This window comes from Triplophysa rosa, linkage group LG6 (genome assembly GCF_024868665.1).
Source record: "Triplophysa rosa linkage group LG6, Trosa_1v2, whole genome shotgun sequence".
NCBI classification, from domain to species: domain Eukaryota; kingdom Metazoa; phylum Chordata; class Actinopteri; order Cypriniformes; family Nemacheilidae; genus Triplophysa; species Triplophysa rosa.
The window spans coordinates 17,102,534-17,114,707 of record NC_079895.1 but is presented as its reverse complement, the minus strand read 5'-3'; the positions used below and the strand labels follow the sequence as shown (position 1 = coordinate 17,114,707).

The window sequence follows — 12,174 nt, the reverse complement described above, 5'->3', positions numbered from 1 at the left end:
AGTCTGTATTTGGCTGTCATCGTGTCACATTTGTGGTTTGATTAGGTCAGTCTGGGGTCAGCTGGTCACTGGGCTTTTATTTTCCTTTTATCAACCTTTCAGAGGGTTTTTGCTATATATCAAAAATAATAATAGTAACATCTTGATGGACTGTTGTGCAGTCTGGATGTGGCACAGATGTTAGTTGTACTTTTTATTTATTTTTGTGGTGATGTACAGTCTTCTGTAAATGTTTATGGCAGTGAGATCGGTCTGTCTACCAGTGCACTCTAGCAGTATACAAGCTGTAATTGCTACATCTACAGTTTAGTTAGAAGCTACATCCTACAATGAGACACAAAATTAGACATTTCAAAGCCTGTCAAACTGTTTGATGATCATTTAACTGTATTCACATTCATCATGACCTTGCCCCCTGTCATCAATCTTAAAATGTTCATTTCACACTGCTGAGTGTTTAAGAGAATGGTTGATTTGTGCAATTACGACATTATTCTTCATTTCTATTGCTTTGATTTTCACTTATTTTCAATTTGCAACTTTACAGTATTTGTGGATATTGAGTAATTATTATTCAGAGGCATTGATGAATACAAAATGTTTTACCCTTTTCCATCACTTGAGAATCTATTAAACTCATTGTGTTAAACATGCAGCACGTGGTTTCATTGGTACATTATGTCAACATGTTCACAAGCAATGTAAATGCTAATTTGCTGTAGTTAGTTTTCCAGTGAAACTGCATTGTGTGAAATCAATATTTTATAGACTGGTGAAAATGTTGTCCTTCGATAAAAATCTCCTGTTTTTCTCTCAGAATGTACATTATTCTTTACTATTCACAGTTAACAAAGACTTGGACCTTATGATCAAGGCATGTAACCCGTGAAATATTCGCCTTGGGAACCTTGGCACCCATGTAAAATGGTATTCCATTACAAACAGTGTGATACTTCTTTGCTGATGTGAATGGGAATTAGTTATCACAAGGCCTCAGGGTATAATCACAGCACATTGTTTCAGAGTGGCTTAACCAAAGCTCCTTTTTGTTTGTCAGGAGAATGACATCAGAGCGCTGTAGAGGACATAATGAGGGAAGAGGCATCGGCACAGAAGCACTGGAAATCAAAAGAGAAACTTGCCACACAGGCAGTGCTTATTTGTGCTTCAGATGTGTAGTGAAGGTCTGAAGTCAGCAACAAGTATACACAGCCAATATAATGCCAAACCTATATGGCAAAAGAAGATGTTCCCACAACATTGGGGTGATTAACTTGTTTACTCAGCTTTACTATTGGGCAGACTGGTGAATTATTTTAATGTGTGAATAGTTTTTTAAATGGACAAAACAAAAACTATGTTTTGATTAATGTTTAACAGTGTGTTGGATAAACTGTAAAACGCAAAACCGACCAAACAGGTTAGCTGCTATTTAAGTGCTAGGACATGCTGTTGAAACATGTTACAGCAACACCAATGTAAGGAAGTGTAACCTTTTCCACTGCTTTCTATTTTAAACCATTCATAATTCACTCTCCTAAGAGTAATGAAAGGATTTAAAGCTACAAGCCGTAATTGTTTGGTTAAAAATTAACAAGTATCAGTTATTAAACAAGTACATAAAAGTCAGTGTTGAAAATTGCCTGTTTATAACTTCACAATGGTAAGCTTATAAAAATGATTTGAGTTGTCTATGTTTTACGCAGTATGACTTCACATGTAATAATACAGTTGGCTAAACAGTATAACAACCTGTAATTTGATCTTTCAAACAGAGATGGTGATAGAGGCTAAAGACTGCAGCTTTAAATAGCCTACATTTTTATTTAAAAAATATTGTGCATATATTTTCGATTCATTAGCAGAACTTTATACATTTGAGTTATATTTAAAATGCTCAGTCGTAAAGTATTTCCTAAGTTGAGCAAAGGTCATGGGTTCGATCCCAAGTAAAACACACACTGCTATCATTAAAGGCCCGGATTCACAGACGAGGCTTAGTTTTAGCCTTAGTTGGATTAGGATATTTGAGTCACTTTTATAAAAATGATTTAGAAAGAAACATTACCGGTGTGCATCTTTAGACAAAACAATGGCACTGACATATTTTACGTATATGTTAGGGCAAGTTATTTTCAGTTGAGACAGCTCAAACATTCATTTAAGTATGGGAATAGCCTTAAGCCTTGTCTGTGAAACCGGGCACTATATCGTAGATGAACTGATTTGGGTAAAAGCATCTGCCAAATCCACGACTCCATGGAAGTATAAACGGAGCTGTATTGTTGGGCCGAGGCGCGCCCCCTCTCGGCGTAACAGGTACTTGCACACGATTAGACGTGAGCGCGGCCGTCTGTGCTCCACACTGATGTGCTCTCGTATCCTTCACTGGCAGGATAAGCAGCAGACTGCAAGCTATTGAGATGGGCTGCTTTTGAAAATATACAAACATACTTCAGTCTCAAATAGAGCCAATTAAACATAGCAGGACCTCGAGAAGCGTCCGACCTTTGACTTTAACAGTATTGACAGAATGGCGAGGAAAGGTTTGTGGTTTACCGATCTACTTTTGTCAATGTTGTGGACATAGTTTAGCCTGCTAACCACATAGCCAACTAGCCGACAAGAATCTGACTAGCTGAGACGAGACAAAAGACTTCATTCCTTTTGTCCCAACAGAGAAAGATTATTTTATTGGTTTACTGAGATTTTAGTTAATGATATACAGCCTATATAGAATAAAACGATAGAAATGGCCATATGTTTTTTTTAAGTAGATTCATGCTGGTGTTTGCTTTAAAGCTAATCAGTGTCTTTTGCCATAGTGGCCGAGCCTAGAAAACAATCTTAATTTAACAAAAACCTAACACAGAATCTGTTATTACTTGGTATTCAAGCTTATGTAGTAAACATTTATTTTTAATAGGTTACGTTGAATTGGTTGTCAACTGAATGTAAGAGCAGTCAATCCGGATTTGGACTCCCTGAACTCTGCAAATATCCAAATAATGTTTGTAAACAGTCAGATGAGTTCGTGTTATTTACAAAACATGGTGCAGTGAATATTGCTAATATGTAATTATGTTTGTTGAATGATGAGAAGTGTGTTTTGTATTGACATTTATAAATGTCAAATCAGATTTTTGAAGCAACTACACAATAAAACTATATGATTTCACTACTAGGGTCTCATCATGCATGCTGTACTGATCCTATCCATAATTTGCTTCTGCGTTACTATTTTGTTGCTTTATTTTTCTATTCTACTTTGCTATTAAAACTCATTTTATTACTAATTTTAAAACTATTTTGACTGCAAAGTGTATTATATGATAAGATGTGTATTTCTATTTACAGGTTGGGATGTGAAATCTTTGGAACACCTGTAGTATCACAGTGAAGCACACACTTGTTTCCTCAGTATTTACCTCATACATCACAATGACATTAAGAAATGAAATATAAGGTTTTTGGTGAAGTTTCGGTAAGTTGGTTGGCCTGTCTGGTTTCATCTCAGATTTTGCATATTAAGCTGTAGTTTTTATTATGCAAACTCAAAATAGTTCAGTTAGGAGTGAAATATAGTCAGGTGGCTTTGTCTGAGATACCGTTGGTTGATCAAAATACAACTAACGTGCCCTTGACTATACCTTGTCAACAAGGGCAAGTACAGGCCTGCCTATCAGGCCTGTGCCAACAAGCAATCAGACAACGTCATAGGACATAACTGATCATAGTGTTTGTGGCATCATCGAACACAGCAGCATTTGTTTTTTGGGGGGTGGGGGGGGTTGCATTTTCAGAGACTATTTTTAAAAACATAATTTTCAATGTTGGTGTTCTGTCACACTTTACCTAGACTGTGATATTGCATTCTTCCGATGTCCTAGGCTTCACAAGGCTTATTTTCCTTCGCTTCCTTTTTTCGGCTTAGATACCTAAATGTATTTTGATAAATTCTGTGCCCTGAGTCAGGGTTAGCCCTAACTCTCATTTGACCACGAAATGGCTTGCTGATGGCAAAGTCAAGGATCTGATATTTTCAGGTCAGGAGGAGGGGAAGAAATTGCTGCTGTTTATTTTTCTTAAACGACGCCTTTGCTCTGTGTTTCCATAAAGGTTTAGTGGCGAAAGCTTTGGGACCGTCAGCGCTTCTTGTAGTGGGGGGAGAGCTGACCATGTCGGGGGTCCCGACGACTCCTCCTCCAGGGGAGATGGGCAGTGGCCCTGTGGCAGAAAGCTGGTGCTATACCCAGGTGAGACCGCGGCGTCCATTTTTTCACTCCTGTTGCAACCGTGTGCAAAATAAATGACATGTGTAATATTTTCAAAACATTTGTTAATTTATTACGTTTATGTTTAAAACATTTTGTGATGTCACTCTGTGACGGTGTGGTTTGAGTAATTGCATGTTGTGATCTCGTGTTACAGTTGTGTGCACAGTTTGATCTAGTAAAGGGTAATCAGTGTATTAAAGTAGATAGGATGACAATTTATAGTGCAAGCGATAATGAAACTCGAGCTTTGCTTATCACAATGTGGTACCAACACAAATGACTTGACCTGTAAGACTAAAAGGGATAATTTACCCAAAAATGAAAATTCTGTCATATTTACTCACCCTCGCTATTTAAAACCTGTATAACTTTCTTTCTTCTGCGGAACACAAAAGAAGATATTTTGAAGAATGTTGGTAACCAAACAACGGTGGTTCCCATTGACTTACATTGGTTTTGGGCCCATACAATAGAAGTGAATGAGAGCGCTGTTGTTCGGTTACCAACAGAGTTGTATGATGCTGTTCAAGGGAAATAATTTAATAATATATTAGTAAAAATAATCCCATTAAAATAGGTAGTTACAGGAAGTGCATGTGTTGTCATAGTAACCATTGTATGGTCATGTGTTGACCATTATCTCACCTCACTGATGTTGATATTTTGTCTGTTAGGTCAAGGTAGTAAAGTTTTCTTACATGTGGACCATAAATAACTTTAGCTTCTGTCGAGAAGAGATGGGTGAAGTATTGAAGAGCTCTACCTTCTCCTCAGGACCTAATGATAAAATGAAATGGTGAGGTTATCTGAACATTATTCATTTTATTTAATTATGCTGCTTTGTTTTCATTCATACCGCTTCTAAAACATCTCTCTTTTATGTGTCTTCAGGTGCCTGCGGGTCAATCCGAAGGGACTCGATGATGAAAGTAAAGATTATCTATCGCTGTATTTGCTACTAGTTAGTTGTCCGAAAAGTGAAGTCAGAGCCAAGTTCAAGTTTTCTTTACTGAATGCTAAAAGAGAGGAGACGAAGGCTATGGGTAAGACCCGTATCACTGTAACATACACGTTGACTTGTTTTAGTTTATGTATTAGACCAGTCAAAAATATTTTATTTTACACTCTGCGATATTTTTTACCCAGCGTTGGTTCAAAAAGGGTCAAACCCAACCATTGGGTTGTAAAGTAACCTATGCTGGGTTGTTTAATTCCAAATTACTGGGTTGTTTTAACCCATGCTTGGGTTAAATATAAATTCTTTTCCTTTTTGACTCAACACTGGTTTGAAAATAACCCAACTTTTTTATTAGTTTTCTTAATAAAGTTGAATTTGTGATGTCCAGCCTCCAGTTTCTTTGACACCTGCAAACTAAGCATTTGTGTCCTGTCTTCCCAATGCAGAAAGCCAAAGAGCCTATCGGTTCGTCCAGGGCAAAGACTGGGGCTTCAAAAAATTTATTAGAAGAGATTTTCTGCTTGATGAAGCAAACGGGCTGCTACCAGATGATAAACTCACATTATTCTGCGAGGCAAGTATGCGTTTACTGCATAATGTGTTCAGTATCTCTGATTCAAATCCTCAGCTCGTGTATCGTTCAGGTTAAGCCCGTCTGATGAAATGTTTAAAAATGCATTTTAGACTTGAGTGATAGATTGTTATCATAATACATACTGGGCATTCAGCGTTTTGAATAGCTGATTTGCAGATTTTCTGAGCCTTGATCGTTTGTCATTTGTTTATAAATCTAAGTCAAATTTCATAGCAAGCACGTGATCTTGATCCAAATCTGCCTTTCACTCATGCTTACGGGTTCATTTGGAGGATTTTTACGTGATTTATCACAAAATTTCAGAAATGTGAAATCCAAAACATCTGTGACATTACAGTACAGTATTCTCCTGATGTAGATCGCAGATTGCATTTCCTGCACGTAGCGCGCCCTGTGCCATTTGTATGAATATGCTAGTAGTTGCTTGACGGATTGCCCCTCTTCAGAAACCAGCAGAATAGAGACGTCACCTCGAGCGCCAAATGAAATGGGTTGTCAAATGAATTTACTGTAACACAATTATGAGTCTTGCTTGAAAAATAGCTGGCATGCCTGGTGAGATCCTCTACGAGGTATAATATTTGCAGGAAAATTACCAATATCACAAGGCAAAGTAGAAACTAACTGCAAATTGCATATAATATGTTTTCCCCTCATTAATTGGACAATAGTAGGTGAGTGTTGCAGAAAAAAAAACCATTAAACAACTGCAGGAGATCCGTGTCAATTGTGTTTCCAGTAACTGCAGAGATATATTAATTTATTTTATTAATATTTTGCCTTTAATTCACATCAATTCACTCAAAACTCTTAAAGATTTTAATGGTTAATCAGATTGCTAGAACACTCTTTTTTTGTACATTGGCACTTAGACAGGGTTTGTAATTTTTTCTATTGTGGCTGCAGCGTTCTTTGTGTAATTGAACGATTCAGTCACATTGCATGGCTGTACCTTACTGTATATTTACTTCATAATGCATGTTTATTAGGTGAGTGTTGTCCAGGATTCAGTGAACATCTCCGGACAGTCCAATATGAACATGCTGAAGGTTCCAGAATGCCAGTTGTCCGACGACCTGGGTAACTTGTGGGAATGCTCAAGGTTCACGGACTGCTCTCTTTATGTGGGCGGGCAGGAGTTCAAAGCCCACAAATCCATTCTGGCAGGTGAGTCTAATCCAGACCCCCAGCCCTGCTGACTACACCGGCTCCGCGTCCTACCCCTTTATCCCGGCTGCGCTAGCTCAGCACCCACCCTTATGAGGGGCTGTGTGTGTGCGGTTAGACAGTACGTGTGACCTTGACAGTAATTTTTCACTTTCTGAGGTTGTAATTCTTCAGTATGACAGATCTAGATTCATCACTGAAAATCTACTCTCTGATGCACCTTTAATGTCTGTAGAGGACGACTAGCGGGTGTGACTTCTTCTGGCTTTGTTTTCGTCTTTGAGTAGAGTTGTTGGTCGGGAATAACATAATGAAAACTGGACATTTGTGTCATTTGTCTGTAGTGTGGCCATATGTCGAGAGGAGCTCATATCATTTGACTGACAGATTTATTACTTTTTTGGCAGCAAGATCACCGGTGTTTAATGCCATGTTTGAGCATGAAATGGAAGAGAGTAAAAAGGTACGCATGTGATGCTCTTATATTGCAATATTGTTTTGGGTACTTTGCTTTTATATATGTATATCTATATGACAGAATTTTTTTAGGGGGGTGAACTATATACATACAGTATATATATAATTTTTTCACATGTTTCTTGTCTCACAGAACCGAGTGGATATCAGTGATGTGGAACCAGAGGTTTTTAAAGAAATGATGGGCTTCATATACACAGGCAAAGCACCCAATTTAGAAAAAATGGCTGATAGTTTATTAGCCGCTGCTGATAAAGTAAGTCTGCAAATAAATATTTGCCATATTTTAACTTTAAGGTTACACTTGGTAACATTTTTAACTACATTAGTTAACTTGAACTAACAATAAGCAAGACATGTACATAATTCATTATATACATTTTATTACATGGATAGCATCTATCTTAGTTTGTTAATTTTAACATTTACTGCTGCAATTTTATAATCAAAAATTGTGTCTGTTAAAGGGATAGTTCCCCCAAAAATAAAAATTCTGTCATTTACTCACCCTAAAGTTATTCCAAAGCTACATAATTTTATATAAATTCTATATAAATTTCTGTTGAATACATAACAAAATATTTTATAGAATGTGGGAAACCAATCAGTTCTGGCGCACCATTGACAACCATAGTAGTGTTCTTCCTTCTATGGTAGTCAAATATCTTTGTGTTCAGCACAACAAGAAAATGTATAGGTTTGGAACAACTTCTGGGTGAGTAAATTATGAAAGTTTTATTTTGGGGTGAACTATTCCTTTAACAATAGTTAATGCACAATATTAACTCTACCGAACAATAAACAGCTGTTTATATCTAGCAAATGACAACTTATTATAGAGTTAGCTTCTTTTAGTACAGATGCTTTTAATGTAAAATCTGTTAATATGTCTGATGAACATGACAGATGTTTTCCACCAGGAAATATGTGCCTCATTTGAGAGCCGGAAGGAAACTTGTTATTTTTTATAGGTGTAAACCTTTCAGGAGTTGTTTGTTTATATCGATACAGTGAGGGAAATAATTATTTGATCCCCTGCTGATTTTGTAAGTTTGCCTGCTTACAAAGAAATGAAGGGTCTATAATTTTTATGGTAGGTTTATTTTAACTGATAGAAACCGAATATCAACCAAAAAATAAAGGAAAAAATGTTATATAAAGGTTAAAAATTGAATTGCATTTCAGTCAGTGAAATAAGTATTTGATCCCCTACCAACCAGCAAGAATTCTGGCTCCACAGATTGGTTATGTGCCTATAACTGTCACTTTAAGAAAGTACTCCTAAGTCAGCTTGTTATGTATATAAAAGATGCCTGCCAACAGAATCTGTATCTTCCATTTCAACCTCTCCACCACCATGGTCAAGACCAAATAGGTTTCAAATGATGTCAGGGACAAGATTGTAGACCTGCACAAACCTTGAATAGGCTACAGACAGAAGCTTGGTGAGAAGGAGACAACTGTTGGTGTGATTATTGGAAATAGAAGAGGTACAAAATAACTAGCAATTGCCCTTGGTCTGGAGCTCCCTGCGAGATTTCCCCAATGGGGTAAAGATGATCATGAGAAAGGTTAAAGATCAGCGCAGAACTACACGGAAGAAGCATGTTAATGATTTAAAGACAGTTGGGACCACAGTTAGCAAGCAAACCATTGGTAACACGCTATGCCACAATAGATTGAAATCCTGAAGCACCCGCAAGGTCCTCCTGCCCAAGAAGGCCTGCCTGGCTCATCTGAAGTTTGACAAAGAACATCAAGATGATTCAGGAAAGGCTTTGGCGAAAGTGCTGGCACTGCTGTGAAACCAAAATTGACTCCTGTTTTTGGAGGGAGAGAAATGCTGACTATGACCCCAAGAACACAGTGTTGGAAACATTCTGCTTTAGGGCTTTTTCTCTGCTACGGGTACAGGATGACTTCACCGCATTGAGGGGCTGAGGGACGGGCCAGTGTACCGTAAAATCTTGGACGAGAACCTCCTCCCCTTAACTAGATCACTGAAGATGGGTCATGGATGTGCCTTTAACATGACAAAGACCCAAAACATATTGCCAAGACAACCAAAGAGTGGCTTAAGGAGAAGCACATTAAATGTCCTAGCCAGTCTCTAGACCCTAGTCCTATAGAACATCTGTGAAGGATGCTAAAACCCCAATTTGCTGAGCGACAGCCAAGAAACCTTAAAGATTTAGAGACGAGTGGACTAAAATGTATCCTGACACATGTGCAAACCTGGTGACCAACTATCAGCAATGTCTTACCTCTGCTTGCCAACAAGGCTTTCTCCAGTTAAGTTTTGCTCGGGGATCAAATACTTATTTCACTGACTGAAATACAAATCAATTTATAACCTTTATATAACATTTTTTATATAACATTTATATATTCTGTCTCTATCAGTTCAAATAAACCCACCATAAAAATGATAGACCCTTCATTTCTTTGTAAGCAGGCAAACTTACAAAATCAGCAGGGGATCAAATAACTATTTCCCTCACTGTACCCAGTTACAATTTAAGAGATATGAACAAAATACTGCTAAAACTAACAGCGAAAACCTGTTCTAGTGTTGTTCTCTAAAAGTCTCTTGCATGCGTGTGCATGTTTGTGTTGTTCTGGCAGTACGCTCTGGAGCGTTTAAAGGTCATGTGTGAGGAAGCCCTTTGCAACAGTCTCTCGGTGGAGAACGTGGCAGATACCCTCATCCTGGCCGACTTGCACAGCGCCGAGCAGCTCAAAGCACAGGCCATAGATTTTATCAACAGGCAAGCGCCGCCAAAGAAACTCCGCTTGATAAATTCCTGCTGCCATGGCTGTTTACCAGCCTGAGAATGAAAGTGTTTTCTTCTATCTTATCCATAGGTGCAGTGTCCTCCGACAGCTGGGCTGTAAAGATGGGAAAAACTGGAATAGCAAGTATGTAATTAGCTGATATATGTGACACAAGATTAATACCTAGCTCTTATCTGCTCTCTTAGATGCATTAGAATTCATTGTTTTAGGTTCTGGGCAGCCCGAGCTGTTCGTCTGGTACCCTCAGCCTCCGTATCTCTTGATACCGGCTATTAATAGACTGTGACTGTCTGAAACGTCAAGGAAAGGGAACATTTCTGCATTATAAACATATCACAATTATAGTTCCCTGGCGTCTTGCTTTTAGAAACAAGTGCAGTCATTGTGTATCCGCTTTGAATGAATTTATCATCTCCACCGGTGCTTTAAACATTTCATCTCTTTAACCTTTAAATCTATTATTTCTTTACTCCATTTGGGTAGATGAGTACACATAGCTGTTATTGATTTTTAATGTGTTAATACTAAAATATCTTCACCCTTTCCTGACAGCCACGCCACGGATATAATGGAGACCGCAGGGTGGAAGTCAATGATCCAGTCTCATCCTCACTTAGTGGCGGAGGCTTTCCGCGCGCTCGCGTCAGCACAGTGCCCCCCCTTCGGCCTGCCAAGGAAGCGCCTAAAACAGTCCTGACAACATTACTGCTGCTCTCTGGGGCCTGTCTTGGGACAAATGCCAGAAAACCACAGAGTTCCAACTTTATCCCATCGTCCTCCAAGCCGAAAGCACGCGACTGGGAAAGAAAGTCCCGAGCGATGGGTTCGGCAGTCGAGCTTTATTTTGCGAGTCTTACCGTCACTTCAAACAGCCTTAAACTATCTGCCATGACTCTTGTGTGGAGCGTTCTCTCAGTTCTATTCTGTGCCTGCCTTGTCCCATGAGACCAGGCCTCTTCCCTGTTGCACTATAGTTCCCAAAGTCTTGCTGTTTTGATATGGAATGCTTCAGAAGGGAAATAATATATTATTCCTAATGTTTAGTTGTTAAACTAGACATTTAATAACGTTAACATGATGAGCGCAAGGTCATTTCTTTATCGTTTTGGAAAAGATAGATATGCCCCATATTGATGGCACGATTTCTATGTGAAGACACAGTTTAATCTCGTGGGGATGAAAAATGCTAGTACTATTCCATATTGTGGACAATATGCATTTCAGATGTTTGTATCGATGTGTGTAACAAACGGGATTATTGTTTGTGTCTCGCCCCTTAACGTATGACTAAATCATGCAAAGTGACATTTAGTCTTTTAAATATGAACAATGTTTTTAATGTTGCTTCCCTGGAGATGGTCTGCAATACAGACTAGTTTCAAGTTGTTGTTAGTAAGGTGAATTGTTGGCCCACAATTGCATTCGTGTAATCTGATCGAACCGTAGTCGAGACAATCCATCTTTAAACACACTGTCCTCTGTAATCAGGAAATATTTGGATGCTGAGCATCAGAGTGTGCCATTATTACTGTGTATGTCGTATGGATGGGTTGAGTTACAGTCAAACTGACAGAATTTTGGAGGACGGGGTATCATGCTATACCGACTTGTTCTGTTAAAGGACATGTTTTGTGAAGATTCTGGAGTTTGTTCAATCTTTTAAACAAATACGGTCTGCAAGAATTCCTGCATTAACTCATTAAAAGTTTTTCAGCATTCAGAGGTGTTTTGTAAATCATTGTAAGACACTCCATTATAATAACACATTTAAATGAACAGTTCACCCAAAAATAAAGATTTTGTCATTATTTACTCACCCTCGATATGTTCCAAGTGTATAAATTTCTTTGTTCCGATGAACACAGAGAAGGATATTTCGAAGAACGTTTGTAACCAAAGATCTT

The 12,174-nt window shown here is 38.3% G+C and overlaps 1 protein-coding gene across 5 annotated transcripts; it reads left to right on the top strand.

Annotated features, from left to right (window-relative positions):
* Positions 1-2,368: 2,368 nt before the first annotated feature.
* On the top strand, positions 2,369-12,061 carry spopla (speckle type BTB/POZ protein like a). 5 transcript variants are annotated; one of them, XM_057336544.1, is made up of 12 exons: positions 2,370-2,546; positions 3,358-3,484; positions 4,120-4,256; positions 4,952-5,073; positions 5,169-5,320; positions 5,682-5,809; positions 6,820-6,997; positions 7,342-7,460; positions 7,608-7,730; positions 10,100-10,242; positions 10,340-10,393; positions 10,823-12,061. In XM_057336544.1, the coding sequence occupies exons 3-12, from the start codon at positions 4,179-4,181 to the stop codon at positions 10,965-10,967; spliced, it is 1,242 nt and encodes a 413-aa protein (XP_057192527.1). In that variant the 5' UTR covers positions 2,370-2,546; positions 3,358-3,484; positions 4,120-4,178; the 3' UTR covers positions 10,968-12,061. The 5 variants fall into 5 exon arrangements, with proteins under 5 accessions (XP_057192524.1, XP_057192527.1, XP_057192528.1 ...); XM_057336545.1 differs by adding an exon at positions 2,927-3,010 and having other exon boundaries at positions 3,358-4,256; XM_057336541.1 differs by lacking the exon at positions 3,358-3,484 and having other exon boundaries at positions 2,369-2,546.
* Positions 12,062-12,174: the final 113 nt, after the last annotated feature.

Excerpts from the sequence above, each read along its gene's own strand:
- spopla (XM_057336541.1), top strand. Across the intron at positions 5,074-5,168 it reads CCTAATGATAAAATGAAATG|GTGCCTGCGGGTCAATCCGA; the intron begins GTGAGGTTATCT and ends ATGTGTCTTCAG. Across the intron at positions 5,321-5,681 it reads AGAGGAGACGAAGGCTATGG|AAAGCCAAAGAGCCTATCGG; the intron begins GTAAGACCCGTA and ends TTCCCAATGCAG.